Source organism: Panthera pardus, unplaced genomic scaffold (genome assembly GCF_024362965.1).
Source record: "Panthera pardus isolate Hobbes unplaced genomic scaffold, ASM2436296v1 HiC_scaffold_20, whole genome shotgun sequence".
NCBI classification, from domain to species: Eukaryota; Metazoa; Chordata; class Mammalia; order Carnivora; family Felidae; genus Panthera; species Panthera pardus.
The window spans coordinates 80,625,109-80,644,012 of NW_026526766.1; the positions used below are offsets into that span (position 1 = coordinate 80,625,109).

At 46.9% G+C, this 18,904-nt stretch overlaps 1 protein-coding gene across 10 annotated transcripts in view; it reads right to left on the reverse strand.

Annotated features, from left to right (window-relative positions):
- The window catches only part of TTLL11 (tubulin tyrosine ligase like 11), a 238,451-nt gene that overhangs the window by 107,625 nt on the left and 111,922 nt on the right, over window positions 1–18,904 (reverse strand). For 9 of the 10 annotated variants that reach the window (XR_008424334.1, XM_053908254.1, XM_053908256.1 and 6 more), the window contains one exon: window positions 18,122–18,237. Coding sequence is in view for 8 of the 10 variants with exons in the window: in XM_053908254.1 (XP_053764229.1) it covers window positions 18,122–18,237 (116 nt within the window). In the remaining 2 variants the exon portion in view is untranslated. Of the gene's footprint in view, window positions 1–3,856; window positions 6,130–6,183; window positions 7,466–18,121; window positions 18,238–18,904 lie in introns of those variants that run through there. The other variant, XR_008424335.1, reaches the window with a different exon arrangement.

Sequence of the window (18,904 nt, forward strand, 5' to 3'; positions counted from 1 at the left end):
GTGGAACAGTACTGAATAAACGTGCTCTTCCCGGGAGGACCTTCCTACGTGTGAGAATAGGTACCAGTCATCCCAAACCTTCTCTGCCCCAGGTTACATGGCCCGAGTCTTCAATGCTGCCACCTGACAGAGCTACCAGCCCTGCCCCAGCCTCCTCTCTGTGTTCGCCATCTAGGCAGCCAGTACCACTGCACTCACACAAAGGTACTGGAATCATCTGTTTGAGTGTCATTCCCGGCCTGCTGGGCGCTCCCCAGGGCCATGACCAATAATCACCCTACGGCTACTCTTGCTGTGTGCTCACCGTGTACCAGGTACTGTTGTAGGGACTTTCCATTTACTACTTCAAGCATCCAAGATGGGTGTGACTATTTAATTTCCACCCCTGGGCCTGGAAAAGGAGGGGTTTATAAATTTGTTTGGAATGGAATGAAACTCCAACTCTGCGAACCCTCAAGACCTGGTGCTGAGAATACGGTTTCTCCAGCAGAACAGAGGAAAGAGAGTCTGGCCTAAGGACAGCGTGTGCAGCACGGACCTTCCGGAGAGCCCCGCTCCCCACCGCAGTGCTCAAATCCTCCCCGGTCAAGAAGAAAAGCAAATGTCACTTAAAAAAAGCAAAACAAAGCAAAGCAAAACAAACCAACAAAAAACCCCAAAGCGAAACAAAACAACGCAGCTGTGGCTAGATAGTGGCAATGACAGTTGCCAAGGGAAGGGGGGCTCTGCCGGTTCCCACCAAACGTCGCCAACGTGGAAGCTGCAAGGGCCTCCCGGAGCCTCCTTCCACACTGTGAGACGTCGCTGTCTCTTCTCAAATGAGTGGGCCCGCCTGAATCGGTGGGCAAACGTAACGGTAAAAGGCGGATAGTAAAACCTCATGGGGTTAGAGCAAACACAAGAAAGTAGCTGGCCGCGGTCGCACTCAGTAAATGTGAGGTTGTTGACGGTGACGGGAGGGGCCAAGAGGAGGCCGAGTGAAGCCACAGTTTCCCCGTTTTGTCTGGAGCGCACTTCAAGGTCTGCCTCTGGCCAGTGGAGCTGTCCGAGCCTGACGGCCGCATTCCGGCCTGCGTCAAAGTCCCACTAATCATTTTGCGGCATAAATTAAATGGAGTGAAGACTTCCTAATGGCTGCTACCCAACCACATGACAGCTTCCAGGAGAATCTACAGAAACAGAGGCCTGGTCATTCTGATACAAGAAAGTCTCTTGTTAATTTAATTTCTTCTTTCCTTCTGGCTCCCGGATCTTCTTTGTAAAAGCTGATAGAGAAGAGATGTATCCAGAACAAGCCACCAGGTACCCCCAGCCTATTTAAATAACTAACACCACTGTGTAGCCAGAGGATTCAATACTTTATTAATACCACCACTGCAAATAATACTTCTTTATATTTCTATAAAATTGTATCATTTACAAAGGACATTTCTGCACGCTATCTCTTTTGACTTTCTATTATTTATCGAGCACTTACTATGTGCCTGGCATTCTAACAAATTATCTCGCTCGCCTTTCAGAATGACCGACTCTCTCTGCTGGTTTACAGGAGAGGTTGAGCGAGGTGAAGGAGTTCATCTCTGATCCCACAGCCTGTGGGTGGAGACTAGAGCTTGAACAGGGTCTATCAGCTTTTAACCCCAGCTACTCTGCTTCCTGTGAGGTGAGTATGGTTGGGTTTTGGGGGGGGACGGGAGACACTGTTTCGCTATCTTGGATGTTTCCTTCCACATGACAGGAGGGACTCAGCAGAACATCTCTGGCCTTTCTGTGCCCCACTCTCACTCTATACCCCTGAGAAACTAAAGTCCTTTTCTGATTAGTGAGTTTGGAGAGAGAAGCTGGGGGGATGTCACTCAGCCCTTCCTCCTGCCCTCTCAGGGGCACAGATTCTGCCACCAGGGCCGGCTCTGGTTCCCGCCGTCCTCCCTGTGTGGGTGGGGGGCCGCTGCCCACGGGACCCTCACTCTGGACTCAGCATCAGAGGCTCATTTGCCCCTGGACACAAGACACGTTCTCCAACATCACCTTTTCCATAATGACAGTGATCCCCTTTATTCCTTTGTCTGATTCTCAATCACTTCAGAACTCAGGCAGAAAAGAGGGCTGTGGATTGGGCCTTCTTCAAAGATCCGAACCTTTCACAAATAAAGCTTGGAAAGGAGCAGAGCTCTTTCCTAAGGAAGAGGTAGCTTAAATGTCAGCACATATGTGATAGATTGCCCCAAATATTACTTTGCTATATGAATGCCATCCATTTAATTCAGATTAGGACACAGAGTTTAAGGAGGAGGAAAAAAAAATGGGAGAATGGGGTGATATCACCCACAATAACTCAAATGTAAAACTAAAAGAGAAAACACAACTTCAAATGACTACATCATAAATCAAGGAGATGCCAGGCCCCTACCAACTCTGAGATCTTAATCTGACATAATACATAAAGCAATCTGAATGCCACTAAGAGCCCAGAATAGAAAATTAACCAAAGCATTTCTCGACTACCAAGAAGGAGCCAAGAACCAGTTTATGGAAAGCCAACAACGAATTTTATGTGGGGTAAACCAAGCTCGGAAGCTAAACACCCATTTTGGGACCATCTATCATTTGGAACTCATCCAGACATCTGTTGCCAGAGTTCTACCAAAATGCCCACCTGTATAACAAGTCTGAGACTTACTACCACTATTTTCAGTAACTGAGCCACCAGAATGGTCGAACAGAAAGGGTCCTCCGCAATCAAGCCCAAGCCGCTCAGTGAAGAGGTAAGAAAGTCCAGAGGATGGAGCGGGGCGGGGGGAGCCGCACGGAATTCTCTTCCCATCCGCAGGCCCCAGCACAGGCCTGGCCCTACAGGGTGTGGCAGAGTCCAGACAAGGGCCCAGGGCTCCTATACCAGCATTCTTTCCCTTTCTTATATTGCGCTGCCCACCGCAATGCTCGTCTGTCCACCTCACTGATATCGTGCATTCACACTATTATGCTATCACAGGACCAGAGGAGAGATTTCCCTCTGGTAGGGAGGAGGAGTAGTCATTCTACTGCTAAGACCCAAACCATGGGAGGCACTGTCCACATCTCCAGTAGCTAAGCACAGGGATGAGCACCATTGCAGCGATCATGACCACTGGTTCACCAACTTCAAAGATGCTAGCAATGAACTCGGACCAAGAATAAAATGTAAAGCCTCCTAATGGCCCTCTGATGAAGCAGCCAGATTATAAGAGCACCAAATGATGGCCTTCTGTATCAGAGCTATTTTTAGAAACACCATCCTGTTTCTCCAAACTAATTAACGCTGGTAACCAGGACTAAAGTGTTTCTTCTGAATGCAGTGGAGAAGCAAATCATCCTGTGCGGAAGCAAGAAGCTGGATGGCAAGAGACAGTAAAAGGCACAGAGCAAGCGCATTCGCTCCAGATAATAAACACAACTCCCAATTAAGCCGCTCTCAAATATCTGGCATCTAATACCTGGTGGTTTAAAAGTGACTGGCAAAAATTGCAGAGTCTAAGCGTTTTTAAAGGATAAACTCTTCCTTTTTATGTTTTATATCTCTCTTTTTTAAGGGCAATAAATCGCAAGCACTTAGAAAATCACAGCATTTTTTTCAGGCGATAGCAGATGCTGGAGATGATCAAACCACGGCCCAGAGAAGTGCGGGGAGCCCCAGAGTCAAGCTCAGGGTGAGGCTCTGGATCCTGACGCCCCGCCCACCTCATCTCCCGTGGTCAGAGCTGCCTTTCCATGGAAGACTGTTCTTATTTAAGGTCTCCATATCCATGCGCAGCGAAGAGGTGAAGTTCCTGAAATCCGTGGAACCTATTTTCATTTTAAGGCACAAATTGAACAAATGTTTTGCATCAGGGATTACCTTAATTAAACTATTTATATGAGCACCGTTGATTTACTTTAATCTTGTTAAACTTCATTAAAATGTCCATTTCCTTATGTAAATTCCTGTTGGCTTGCATATCTTACAAAATAAAACACATATAATTTGCACGGGGGAACACACTGGTTTTGATATATGTCCATCTGTATGCATTATAATGACAATAATGGTAATAATAATTACCATTTATTGAACTATGTGCTCGGTGCTGTGACAGGCACTTTGTATAATAACAATAAGGATAATTGTCAAATAACTACCACTTCTTAATACGTGTCCAGTCATTATGCAACAGACTTATGTATTTTAATTCACTTAATGATCATAGTAATTCTGTTAAGCAGTTATTATATTCTTCACACTTTACAAATGAAGAAAACCTGAGACTTTGAGAAGTCAAGTAAATGCCCCACATTTCAGAGTGAACAAGAAAAAAGTCAACATTCAAATCTAGGCCCACTGGATTCCAGGCCCCTTTGTTTTTTCCACTGTACAACATGACATCTCCCTTCAGAAAAAAAAATATTGCTCTACAATTCCCTTTCCAGCAAGGACATTTTCAGATCCAAGGACAAACTAAATGGTGCTAAGATGACCTGATCTCTATGTCTTAGACTCCTCCATGGTTTGGAACAAAACAACTCTGTCACCAAATCCCCTGAAGAAAAACAGAGCTCACAGCCTCGCTCCCAAGCTTCAGATCATGCTGAAAATCAGAAGTGGTTCAGAACTACGGTGAAATCTGGGAGTGAAGTACAACTTGTCTATTGTTGCTTTTTAAAATATTCATGAGGCAAGGAAGCATTCATTCCCATTTTCAATAATGAAATGGCTAAAATCTACAGCCTGATATATGCACTGATCGTGAACGACGCATTCCTAGAAGGACCTAAGTTCGAGTCAGTGGCCCCAGAAGCTGTCATGTTACGGCGCAAAACCAGACAAACGAGACAGAAATGTTGCTGCTGCCTGGAGAAAAAATTTTCCCCACCACTTGTTCTGCTGTAGAGGAAGGCTCAGATTCAGAATGCATCTAGGCCTCTGCCTGCAAACCAGCTGGAAGAGAAGGAAGAGGGGGAAAAAATCCACAACATTTTCCCTCGTTGGAAGAACAGTTTTAAAAGGGTTTGATTGCACCTTAAAAGTTGGATTTTACAATGATTTAATATTGATCTGTCTTAAGAAGCCTGCACAGAAAGGCAGGGAAAGGAAACATGAATGAAAATGTGAATTGAGGAAGTGGCCCTGCTTTGCCTTTTCAGCGCTGTGGGCCTACAGGACACCCGCTAGTGGTGTTATTGGCAAAGCGTCTCCAATGGCCTCCTTCCCCAGGGGCATCGTCTGTCTCTTTTGCTTAAGGATGAGACCTACTGACTACCCAACTGAGAGCACGGGGCCCGAGGGGCTCTGGTCCAGCAGCCTCAGGTGGTCTGGGATGGACACAAGGCCCAGGGCTGGCAGGCAAGTGGTTCTCAAAGTGTTGTGTTGGGCCTTGACCAGCATCACCTGTGACTGTAAGAAACTTAGAGGAACCAGAACTCTGGGGGTGGGACTCGGCCATCTGGGCTTTACCAACCCCCCACCCCAGGTGATTCTGACAGGCTGCTAGCGTGGCACCCACCCATCCACAGCCTGTGCCGCCTCCTGGCTCCTCCGCCCCTGCTCAGTTGCAGAAGCCCTTAGAACTGCATTTGAAGACTCTGCCTCCACCCAGCCCTACAGCCTGTGCTGGCCTCCGCAGGGCGCGCATGAACAGACTGGAAAGCACCGGTGGAAGGGGGTCCGGGGTAGGCTTGCTGACTCAGACTCAGAGTCTAAGGCCCAGCTGTGCCTTTCCGGCGGCCACGCTGGCCATTTTAGTAGGGCTGCATTTCTAGCTCAAACTCCAGGCTGCGTGGCCGAGGCCTGGTCCTGGCCACTCTCTCCCCAACTCCAGCCCCCGCCTCACTCTCAGGGAAGGCACCTGTGCTCTCAGTTCTTCCTCAGGTGAGCTAGATAGTCTGGAATCAGGAGGCTTTTTCTGCCACTGCCCGGGGACTCCTATGCAACATCCTGCTCATAGATTCCCTCCGCTACCTTGGAAAACCTGACCCCGATTATAATCTGGGCTGCTGGCCCTGTCCCACCCCTCCCCAGGTCCTGGGCCTCTCCCCCCAGTTTCCTGGCTTTGCTCCTTCCTCTCTGCAGGCCACAGAGGCCCTGGAAGAGCTCACAGCTGAGCATACCCAAGACAACTAAGCCGTACCCTGGCCCTGGAAGAGCTCACAGCTGAGCATACCCAAGACAACTAAGCCGTTACCACTTAGGAATCTTGAAGAAGATACTGCACTTAGACCTGGCAAGTGCAGTATCCTGGGGCCCCTGCCCCAGGCTCTCCACTTGAGAGGGTCCTGCTTTAGCCCAGCTCTGGCATCCCCCCTTCCTGTGGGGCAAGGAGTCCCCTAGGCCAAGCAGACATACCCACATGGGGTCTGTGCCCCACACTTTCTGGTACCCAGCACCCTGGGGTCCCCTCCTATTATGGCTGAGTCCATCCTTTCAAGGGAAAATGGTGCTTCTGGTGTGCTCCCCCAGATCTGAGGGATGGCCAAGTTGACCGAGCTCGGGGTGGGGGGTTGGTGTGGACAGAACTTAGGTGTGGGAACAGGAGAATCTCCCCACCCCTTGCAGTGGTGGATGGAGGCAGGAGTGGGAAGAAAAGGAAACAGTAGGGGGCTCAGACCTTAATGTGCACTCGCTCTCAGGGCCCACTAATGTCAAGGGCAGGCCCGTGTGCAAACCGGTGACAGCTGAAGCACGTAACAGATGTCACACACTCAGTAGGAACTCAAGAGATGCTTGCGGAACGAGTGTACCCAGAGATCTGCTTTGGTCCCTATTTGATCCTTGCAGACATCCATCGTCCCACTGTGCAGGGGGGGAGACCCAGACTCTGAGATCAGGTGACTTGCCCAAGATCACAAGACCTGGAACTGAACCCGTGTCTGTTTGATCCCAGGGCCGGTTAGTCTTCCCTGCACGTGGCCAGTTAGTCTTGGAACTCACATGGAACTCACTACTCCTTGGAGTCAACTTTTATCATTTCAGGCAAGGTAAGGTTGCGTTTTGTTTTTGTGCATGTGTTTCTTTCCTTGAGCCGAAATAAATCTCTCTGCAAATCTCCATGTTTCCTTGTCCTGCCCATCGGGGCCTGCAGAGAGTCGATCCCTCTCCCACGAAACAAGCTACCGACGGTAATGCCGTCCCCGGGGGGTCTTTCATTCTCCTCCGCCCTTTCCTCTGAGTGGAGGGATGTCCAATGTCTAATCCCACTTCCCAGTCAGGCCTCCGAGGACGCTTTCCAGTCGCTATCCCTCGGAGAGGCCCCGGTGTGCAGAAACGCAAGCTGTCTGGAGCCGGGGCTGGCGGCTGTGTGCACGCAGGAGAACGTTCCAAACACCGGTAATTCCCCCTCTCAAACCACGAGCTCAAGACTCTCAGCTGCCTTGTGTCCACCGTCACCTCACTCCAGTTGGTTTTCCTGCTGCAGCCAAAGTGACCTCCTTAAGACACCAATCTCGTCATGCCACCCTGCTGCTTTTAAAAAATCGCCGTTAGGACAAAAACAAAATGCTTGGCCTGACCCATTAGATCCTGCAGCATCTGGCCCTGTCTCCTGACACCCACCCTGCTTACTTGCTATAATCCTGTCATGCTGGACTTCTTTATTTTACCTGTAAAATTGTGCTATATCACACATACAGGATGGTGTATAAAACAGGGGCGTGCGCTTAAAGAATAATTCCATACTGATGCGGCCACCACCAGGATTGAGAACTAGAGCACGGCCAGGGGCTCCATCCCCCACCTGTGCCCCTCTCGGGCCACACCTCGCTCTCCCCATCGCTGCCCAGAAGCAGCTATCTGAAACTCTCCCATCCCTTGCCCTTGCTTTCCTTCCTATTTGGGCCACTTAGGGTTACAGCTCTATAAAATAAAGTTTAGTTTCGCCTGTTTTGAGTTTTATTTCATCGGAACTATACTGTAGATACTCTTGTAAGTTCCTTCTTTTGCTCAATATCAGTATGGCTGCACAGAGCCGTAGTTCACACATTTCCATTGGCATCTAGTAATCCAGTGAGTGAATGTCCGTGACTGGCCCATGCTTCTGCTGGTGGGCGGTTAGACTGTCCCCAGCCTGGAGCTTGTATGCGCCACACAGCTGGAGTTCTGGACGTCTTTCTGTGTTCAGCGAGCCCCATGCTCTCCTGCCTTGCGGTCCTCATGGATATCTTGTTTTCTCTGCCCAGGCCCCTCTCACCGCCTCCCTCCTGCTCACCTTGCTGCTGGGGCTCAGGCTCAGGGCCACCCCTGACCCAGCCTTTAGCACATGACCACATGTCACCATCCCTCGACACTCATTCATTCATGCACGCACGCATGCACTCGCGCATGCGCTGGCGGCTCCTCTGGGCCGGCCTCTGGTGCTGCAGAGGCGTGGACAATCTGGAGGAAGAAAGCGGTCCTCTCCAGGCAAATGAAGACATCCTCCCAGCGAAGCGCTCACGCAGCCTAACAGCCAGCTCCACGGCTGATCCTCACTCTTGACGCGAGCGCCCCTGGCGGAGGATGAGGGTGGGGGCGGGTCCCAGCGAACCGAGTGGTTCAAGTTCTGAGCTGCTCCTCCCATCCCCCCTCACATTAGCCTCTGTGATGAGGGTTGCAAGGGGATCTTACGCTGTTTAAAGTGGAGGAAGAATGGAAATTGAGTAAAAAGGAAAGAAAGCAGCTGGAGGATATTGCCCACCGTTTGGTGTGATAACCAAGGGCTTTCAAGTGATGACTAAACCTGGCTTTAATTTTGATCTTTCATTTCTTCTAATCTAGCAGATAATTAGAGGGAAATCAAATCCATCCTAACAGCCAGAGATTAACCTGTCACTGCTGGAGCTCCCTTCCCACCTACTTTGCCAGCTCTTCCTTCACACTTTTTTTTTCCCCTTAAAAAAAGAGAGCCCCCAGGTTACATATATTGTTTGGCTTAATTTAAATACATTCAGATTGGACATTTACCACGACAAAGAGTCTCTTAGGAATAAGTAACATTTTTCTCTCCCCCCAAATTAAGAAGTCCTCATTGCTTTGCAGCTTTAGAAACATCCTATTGCAAACTCCCTTTTATGGATGAAGAAACCAAAGTGCGGAAAGGGGAGGAAGTTCTGTGCGGTTTTCAGCTGTCAGGATTCACCCCAAAGCATCTGACTCAGGGGCGCCCACTCTTACCCACTGTGCTCTCTCCTACCTGTGCATTCAAAACATGAGTGGGTCTCCATTCCTGCTTCCTCAGGGGCCCCCTCGATCTTAAGACAACATCTCAAATTGCACACAGCGCTTTAAGCATGAGATTCTGGAAATAAACTGAGCATTCACCAATACGGAGGCAGACTCTGGCCCAGCCATTAATGCAAATGATGTTTATAGAATTGGCTAACAAGAAGGGGAAATTACTGTCACATCAAATGGAGAAAAATAAAAACACACAAAAATTATATAGATCATATGGCCTCAACTATAAAACGATGTAGACAGAGGAAATTCTATGATTTTTATGAACTAAAAAGTTAATAAAGGTTAACTCTGGGTGGCTGAATTTGAGGGAGCTTTTTATCTCATGTATACAGTTTTCAGTATTTTCCAATTTTTCAACAATAAGCACATACTACTTTTATACTGAGGAAAAAAAATTAATAAGAAGGGTGTCGAGAAGAAGCCTCTGTCCTCTCCATCCCAAACAGAGGGCCCTTTTGGAAGCATGACTGGTGGTTCTGGCCAGCCAGGCACCTCCCCAACCCTGCCTCACCTCCCCAGCCCTGCCTCACCCCCCCTACGTCCATCCTTCCTCCCCAAAACGTGTTTCTGTTTTCTCACCAAACCAAACCTAAGCAAACAGAAGACCCTCCTCCTTCAAGAAGGCTGCCTTGACCACTTGAGGCCAGCTGTTAGCTGGATCATTGGAAACTGCCATTCTTGTAGATCCAAAGCAAAAAGGTCTAATGTCCACCATTTCATGTGGTTCGACCTCATGCTTGGCTCGCCCTGCCTTCTTCTGAACTCTCCACAGGTTCGCAGTCTGGGATGCACAAGGACACGCCAGCGATTTTCTGTCTGTCACTGTTCTCTCTCGTGCCATGTGTAGATCCTGCTGTAAGCGGGGGTTCTCCGCACACTGGCTCACGTTTTATTCATTCTGGCTTTGAGCATTATTGAAAATGAAGTAACCACCTAGCTGGCCACAGAGCTTCCTCACGGGAGATAACCGATCACGCCATAAGTGCCTACTCATGTTCAGTCCTTGGAGATAAAAAGATGAACCCCCACCCAAAGTTTACGGTAAAGGCATGAACTCACTCAGGTGATGAGAATACCTTGCGGGCACACATCTCTTTGGTGCACTAAATAGCTTCACATCCATTCTTTCTCAAGGCAAGAGCTAGACAGGCCTGACTCTAGATCTTAGGCTGCTACTTATCAGCGGTGTGGTCTGGGGCACAGCACTCAACCTCTCCAAGTCTCAGTGTCCTCATCTGGAAAGTAGAAATGGGACTAGTACCCAGTGCAGATGGCTGCCGTGAGCACAAAGTGGGATAGATGTAGACAGCACTGTGCATGCGCGGTAAGCACGCCAGAAAACAGGACCTCGTGAAAGAGGCAGAGCAGCTACAATTATTCCCTTGTTTTTCTTCTTCTTCTTGTTTCCGCTGAGGAAGCTGGGTGCCGGAAAGTGGAGTGACTTATCTGAGGGCCCAGTAGAACTGGTACCAAGACCTTGGTCTCCTGAACCCAGGCCACACTGCCTCCTTCCAAAAAGCTAGCAGCTCCTCGTTTTTAAAAGCACGTGAACATTTAAGGCTCCCTGAAGCAAGGCTTAAGGAAATTTCCAAATACATTTGCTACCCCCATCACTACCTGGAGTAACTCTGGAAGGGCCCACGCAGAACTCCGCACTGCCATTTCCCCACAATGGTGACTGGCCATATGCTTGTCTAGTGTCCCATCTGGTCCTAGCGGGGGCGAGAGGGACAGCAGGCCTGCCTGCGGGCGGAGCAGCTCGGCTCCTGTCTAATGGTCTCTGAAATGACACTCTCACTAAGCTCAGGAAATTCTACCTTCCCCATAAGTCTCAGAAATGGTTCCTGCTCAACAAACTTCACGCAAAAGAGGCTTTTACTGGTTACTCCTGACTTAATGCTTAAACACTTTCAAATGGAAGAGAGTTGTTTGGTTTTATTTCTTGCCCATAACATAATGCACTTATCATTAGTCATTTCCTGTCTGTTCTTACTTGAAAATGCACGCATATTTTTCTAGTTTGCTGACTGTCGTCCAAAATGTGAGGCGCTTCGAGGTACAGAGGGCACAATATATCTTGAAGCCCCAACACCCCAACCTTGGATAAATTGCCTCAGCTCCCTATAGCCTCTGATGATAATAGGACTGTTGAGTTCTCAACTATTTCAAAACATGATGAAATGTCTGGCTTCTTTTTGCAGGAAAAAAAACACACATACAGAAAATCTCGTGTAGTTAATGGGCTCACAGATGCCCTTCAAGCCTTCGTGTACTCTGGATTGAAAACAAGCTTTGATTTTCTTCCCTTGCCATTCGAGGCCATCCTTCTGGCCTCTGGGTCTTTATCCACTTCCCCAGCAGCACCTCCTCTCTATTAACCCACGTCATGCACCTGCCTCTCCAGCTGATTTGAACTCCTAAGTTCCCTCCAACAGGGCCCCGTGACTTTGTTTGGACGTCCTTCCGTCCATTTGTATGTTTCAAAGATTACTTCTCCTCGGTTCAAGTGCCATTTTCTCCTTGTCAGTTTTTTTAAAAATATTTATTTATTTATTTTGAGAGAGAGAGAGAGAGAAAACATGGGTGGAGGAGGGACAGAGAGAGAGAGACACAGAATCCAAAGCAGGTCCCTGTCTCTGAGCTGTCTGCACAGAGCCTGACGTAGGGCTTGAGCCCACGAACCATGAGATCTTGCTCTGAGCTGAAGCTGGACACTCAACCAACGGAGCCACCCAGGTGCCCCTTTTTTTTTCAACTATCCATTAATTATCAGTAAATAATCTTTTCTTGTATTTTTCTCCCTTGACAATTTGTCTTTACCTTTAGAGAACACTTTGCACTTTCCACCTTATAGATCTGTATGTGTGGATCTCTCTCACTTCTCCCACTGGCCTGTGAGCTAATTCAATTTCGTAAGTCTTCTCCCTGGCACACAGTAAGTGCTCAACAAATACCCTAATAGTCCATAGCTGTTTTTCTAATCCTTGACATGAAATGAAGGATTTGCAATGAAATGCATATAAATATGCAAATATTCGTCTCTCTGTGACCCGGGCTCCTGATTTATGTAGAAATCGTCAAAGGTGCCTGGGGTCAGTGTGTCCTGATCTGTAGGGTCTTGCCACAAAGGAATCCTTAGGAATCAGTGAGACCCAGAATTTCAACAACATGTCAGCCGTGCAAGCACGGACGGGCCATTTGTCAGGATGGTTAGATGATTCTTCGGAAAGACTGTTTGCAGAAGAATATTCTCTGATAAGAAAGATAACATCCTGCATTTATGAAGGCATGTTTAGTCTACACGTTTTAAGAGCCTCTCTTCCCTACCATTGAGGGGATTTCAGTAGAATACACTGTCTGTTTAAGTGGCAGAGGTCTGGACTTAGAGGACCTCTGATTAATGTGTTTTTGATAATCTTCTCCAGGATGGGACAGAGTTACATTCCTTGGTCTTGGTACAAGCCCCAGCTGTGAAACTGAAGCACTGGGAGATTTCTTAGTCTCTTTTCCACTGGGAGATTTCTTGGTCTGTTTTCTCATAGAATGTTCTGGCTTTATCCTAGATTTTATGTGGAATCAAACGAATCTGGGGATTCTTTTAATTTATTGGCTCTAAACATGGTGCAGGATCCAAGGGAGATGCTTGGAGTCAAGGTCAGAAGTGAAGCCTGAGCTCTCAGTGAAGCCTTCAGAGGATAAAGCTGTTTAGATCAGGTCAAAAGCTGCCCCAACACCCTGATAATACACCTGGTCGTTCCTGTGATAGGAAGTAAACGGAACTGGGAGAGGGCGGTGAGATGTTACTGGGAGAAAAGAGGCCTCCGTGCCTTATGTAAGTCGTGTTCCAAATACACGCTTCTGAATAAGAGATGGGCAGTCTATATTGCAGTTCCCAGGCACTGCATGGCATCACCATATCAAGAAAGTCCCTTTAGACTCCTCCAAGCCTTCCTGTCTCTGACTTCACTTACACTTCTCTGAGGCCCTGAAGGGCTAGGATTCCTGAGAAACGAATTTGGGTCCCAGAAATATCTACATTCAGGAAAAGGGGAAAAATGCTACTAAGATGGCTCCCCAAGGTAAACCAATCTTCCAAAATTAATGAATTGATGGAATCATCACTTTGTTTCTAAAATAATCCAGGAATGCAATTTCTTCACTTCTGTTGCAGATAGAAGGTAAAAAAAAAAAAAAAAAAAAAAAAAAAAAAAGACTGAGGGCACCCACATACCTTGACAAAAGCAAAACTTTCCATTGATTCTCCTGATTTTCTCCCCTATCTTACAAGCTTAGCTTTGAATCCTTGGAGAAGCTGGAGGTCAGTGGAACAACGTGGCAAAATGGAGAGACACTGGTGTTGAAGTTGGGAGACCCTGGATCCAGTTCCCACTCTGCCTCTGACCGGCTTTGTGACTTGTGACAAGTTACTGACCTTCTCCATCTGGGTTTCGTCTTGTATGATGCACGTGTGCAGAACCTTTATGTACGACAGACAGGCTGCTTCAGAAGCTGGTGACCTATTTGTCACCATCAGGAGAACCCTGAAGCCTGATTGGCCACTTGGTGGGCCTAAGGACTAGCGTTTGTCTAATGTTTTCAGATGTCATGAGGCTCTCTCAATAGGTGTCACTTCATACGGTGACCATGACAATCCAGTCAAGGAGATATCTCCATCCCCATTGTTAAAGACCAGATGGGAGAACAAAGTCCCTCGGCCAAGCTCATGGCGCAGCGATCAGAGGTGAGAAACTTCACCCCAGACCTGGCTGATGCCACATACAGTGCCTCACCAGGACACGGGCTGCTCCTCTGTCAGGAGGAGATTCCCGAACCAGGGAGCCGACTGGCACATGGTTTCTAGATCCCTTCTGATTCTAATAGTCCGTGCTTCTCTCAATATAATGAGGGGGCTGGAGTAAACCAACAACATTAAAAAGATTCTGTGCTCTCAAATGAAATCTCCTGTAGAAGGCCAAAATATGAAATAGATAATTGCTTCCACCCAGATGTCCATCAAGTGACAAACAGATAATAAAATATAATATACCCATATAACGGAATATTATTTGGCCGTAAAAAGGAAAAAGTACTGATACATGCCACAACATGGGTGAACTTTGAAGACATGCTAAGTGAAAGAAACCAGACACAAAAGACTGCACACTGCATGATTCTACTTATATGACGTGTCTGGAATAAGTCGATCCGGAGACAGAGAGTAGGTTGGGGGAGGTGGGAATGAGAAGTGGCTGCTTCATGGGTACAGGGTTTCCTTTAGGGGTTGACATTTTGGAAGCAGTTAGATAGGGGTGGTGGTTGCATAACACCGTGACTGTACTAAGTGCCATGGAATTTAAATAGTCAATTTTATGCTATGTGAATTTTACCTCCATATATGTGTGTATACGCACAGATATATGATATTTCCAGAGTCCCACCCCATCAGCCTCCCTCTTCGCATGTCCCTACAATGCCTCCAAAGAACCCTAATGTGTAAATCAGAATCACCTCATATTATAAAATGTTGTCATAGTTCAGACAGCTATTTTATTCCTTCAGGGGCCAAAGGCATTTTTCCTTAATCCAACAAATAAATATGCCTGGGCCAGTAATATCTTGCTACTCAGAAACGGAACCTTCCATTGGCAAACAGCTCCAATGTCCACAGCGGTCCCGTAGCTTCAGTTTTAGGATACGTAACTCAGAATTCTACTCTAAGTATACCCAGAAAGATAACAATAGCTAAGCTTTATTTTTTGGTGTTTTCTTCTCATATTCTAGTAGATTGTTTTATTTTGAGTGGTGAGCTAAGCATGATTAAGTGGCTACTCTGAATAGTTTTTCATGTTGTTTCATTTAAATGCCATTTTATAGAAAAGGACACTCAGGCTCGCACAGCTCTGCAACAATCCTGAGGTCGGAACTTAAAGCTCGTCCCTTCGAGCTCAGGAGAAAGCCTCCAGCTAGGCCAGGAAGGGTACGTGCAGTCACCAGCTCCTGTGCCCAAGGAAGGCACGAGGGCCGCTTTCAGTCCCACCAGGAAAGTGACCCCAGCCTGTCAGCCCCTGAGGTGTGGGAAGATGCCTGACGCATGGACACACGTCCCCTCGGCACCTTCCCAGAGAAGTGGAGAGGCACGAAGAGGTCAGGACCTCTATCTACCATTTCTCCTCAGCGTATATGGGGACGGTGAAGACCCACCTCAGTGGTCGTGCTGACGACATGTGCTCAAGGACGAAGTAACGAGGGACACTGCAGACCCTCGTTTGCTAAAGAGTTGTAGGGAAAGGCTAGGAAACCATCTGTTTTTAAAGGTTTAGGTCATGGACGCCTGGGTGGCTCAGTCAGTTGAGCGTCCGACTTCGGCTCAGATCATGATCTCACGGTTTGTGGGTCCGAGCCCCACATCGGGCTCTGGGCTGACGGCTCAGAGCCTGGAGCCTGCTTTGGATTCTGTGTCTCCTTCTCTTTCTGCCCCTCCCCTCCTCACATCCTGTCTCTCTCTCTCTCTCTCAAAAATAAATAAACGTTAAAAAAAATAACAAAAATAAATTAATTTAAAAAAATAAAGGTTTAGGTCAGATCCTATTTAAACACAAGACACTCTGGTTTCTAAAGCTCCCTCCCATCCTAGAAGTCTCTGTGACATCATTTTCTGCACAGTGACACGGTGTCTGATTTGGACACATATGATTCAGCATTACTACACTGGGCATTTTCTGTGGGCATAAGTATGGTGCTTTTTCAAGTTATTCTGAAACATTTCTACACAGAGGAGTTGAGGATAATTTTAGCTTTTTTTATCTGCATGGTCAAGTTACCAAAATGGTAATAATAATTCCTTACATACAAATGCACTTTACGGATTACAAAGTACTTTCATGGACGATCATTACTGTGTTTTTTTTTTTTAAAGGTGAAATTTAGGAAAATTATCAGTAAATGACATTTGGCTATTCATATACCCCCTTATATTCTAGGTAAGAAAAGGGGGAGAGGAAAGATTTATATTAGAATTGAGGTCAGGTTCTAGAAATTTTACCTATTCCTGGTTATCAATTTTTAAAAGAGCCAGTGCTCCTTCAGTTAAAACAAGGTTCTGCTACTTATGATTGGTAAGCTGCAAATGTCTTGCACGACCTTCCTTTGGTCCCGTGCCCCGTCGCTATTAAATTTTAGTTGTGCAGCTCACAGAGATGATCCAGAATGCCAGGTGTGGGTAAACAAAACAAAACAAAATGGAACACAAAAAACTGAAACAACAAGAAGAAAGCTAATCATGTTTCAATATCACTTAATGTGAAAATACAGTGATACTTTTATATCTTTTCCTGTTTCATGGCCACACAATGGCCTCTGGATTTGTTCCTACACACATACACACACACAAATCAGACTGCTAATGTGTCAAGGTCATCTTCAAAGAGCTGTACTGGCGTGTCATACTGACATGGATAGCCACTGAAGCCTCCCCACAGTGCCACACAATCTCCCAAGACCTAACCTCTATCAGGGAGATCGATAACCCTTAGAGAGTAGATGTTTAAGGAATGAGTTTTACTGCAATTAATCTGACCAAACTGCAATCCACCTGCTGCCTTTCCTTCGGGATGGCGGAAGAAAGCAGTCACGTGCACATACGAATGGACACGTTACCCATGGTGTTGGGGCCACACCCAGGATGCGGCAGAGCTGACAGGCCACCACTTTGAAGCTCTAATTGGCCGAAGCCACATCCGGCGCGACTGGCCCTCCGAACTGCAGGTGAATGTTCTCGGCCAGGTCTTGCCAACAATGGCAATCTGTGCTTCCCGAGGGGAAGAACGCCCCAGAGGAACACTCAACCGAGCAGGCACCATCCAGCCTGACTCAGAATATGACAAATGCTCCTACAGAGTGACATTTCCTGCCAGGCAGTGGCACTCAACCTTGACTGCACGGTAGAATCACCTAGGGAACCTAAAATACTTCTGTGGCCAGCCCTCCAGCCCAGGCTCATTAAAATCGGCGTCTCTAGAAGCGGGGGCCCTCACACTGGTATTTATGAAAGCTCTCCAGATGGTTCTAACATGAAGCCAAGGGAGAAGCACCAGTGCAGAATATTCTAGCACTGTCTGGGCTTGAGCCCAGCTGGTGAGGTGCTGCAGGAGAGGAACTCACAAAACACCACTTGCTTAGGAAAGGGAAGTCCATGCTCCCTGAGGTCTCGAGCCATAGCTGACAAGTGCTTTATTTGTCTGCGGGCATTTAGGTCAAGCTGATTTGTTGGGGGGACAAGGAGGGCTTTGATTTTTTTGCCTAAAACAAGCATAACGATATTTACTTTGCGAGAGCCAGGAATTTGATAAAAACAAAATACCCAGATGAGATGCTGTTCATTTCTGGGGTGATTCCGGGGAGGGAGGGGTGGGGCACATACTCTTACCAATGCCCCAACTGGGGTAACGCACCCTGGGGCCAGTGGGATGGAAAAGAACAATAACCGTAAAGAATACAGAACTCCCAGAACTTCAAGTGGCCCTGCAAACGTCGAAACCAAAAACTTATCCTGCAAGAGTATAAACGTCAGGAAGAAAGTGAAAAGGGAAACGATTCTTATCACGTCCAAGCAACCTATGGCCCTCTCCTTGGTTTTGTTTTACTCTCTCCCTATGTTTGGGCATTTCCAAGAAAAGCTCTAGGTGAACAGTGGTGGGTGAGAGGAGATTCCACCTCAGGGGAAAGTGGGTTCGTAGAAGAGACTTTCCGGAGGCTGATGTCCACAAATGAAAATATGATGGGTGAGATTGTTTAATGTGTAAATCTCACTCCAATGTTACAATGTTCTGAGAGAACTTAGCTGCTTGGGACACTGCCAGCAGAGTTGATAGAAACAAATGATATAAAAAGTATACTCACTGGTTCTCTCTTTTCTTCTTAAGTGGGTCCATCAGGCGTAGTGTGTCTCTGATCACGGCCACCTTCACTTCTTCATCGACAAGGCTGGGGACATTTTCAAAGACCCCCGGAGAAAGCTTGAATGGGTAAGGATTCAGTGTTACAGTGGAGAGTGATTCAGTACCAAGTACCTGTTAGCATTGGCTCCAGTGGTTGAACTGTTAGGCTTTGCTTATGTTCATCTACAGAAGGTAATTTTTTGAAGACTCCCTTTATGTTACTTTTACAGTGTCAGTTTCCTTTAACAAATCAACAAAATATGTAAAGCGGAAATACATACATAAGGAGCACTATGTCTTTCTAGTTATCAAAATCATACATGCTCGCTGTAGAAAATTTGGAAATATAGAAGGGGTTAAGAAAATAAAAGAAATCCACACACTCCCCCCAAAACACAATATTAGTGTTTGGCGCGTTTCCTTCCAGTCTTTTTTTATGCACTAACCACTGTTGAATGTGCTATTTATGTTAGTGATTCAAGTATGTCGACATGGCTAAATCATATTCCTAGAATTTCAATTAGTTCATCTCCTGAGGCTAACTAATTAGTTCACGTCAAAACTGATGGAAAGGTTCAGCTGCCTCTGTGTCTGCAGACCTTAAAAATTGGAAGAATGGCATGCTGAGAAGTTACCAGGGGTCGGAGAGGTCTTATATTTATAGACTCTGTTCAGAGCTCCACAAAACTGAAACTATTTAGACTGGAACAGAAGTTCACTGTGCAAATCTGAGAATGCTGAACCT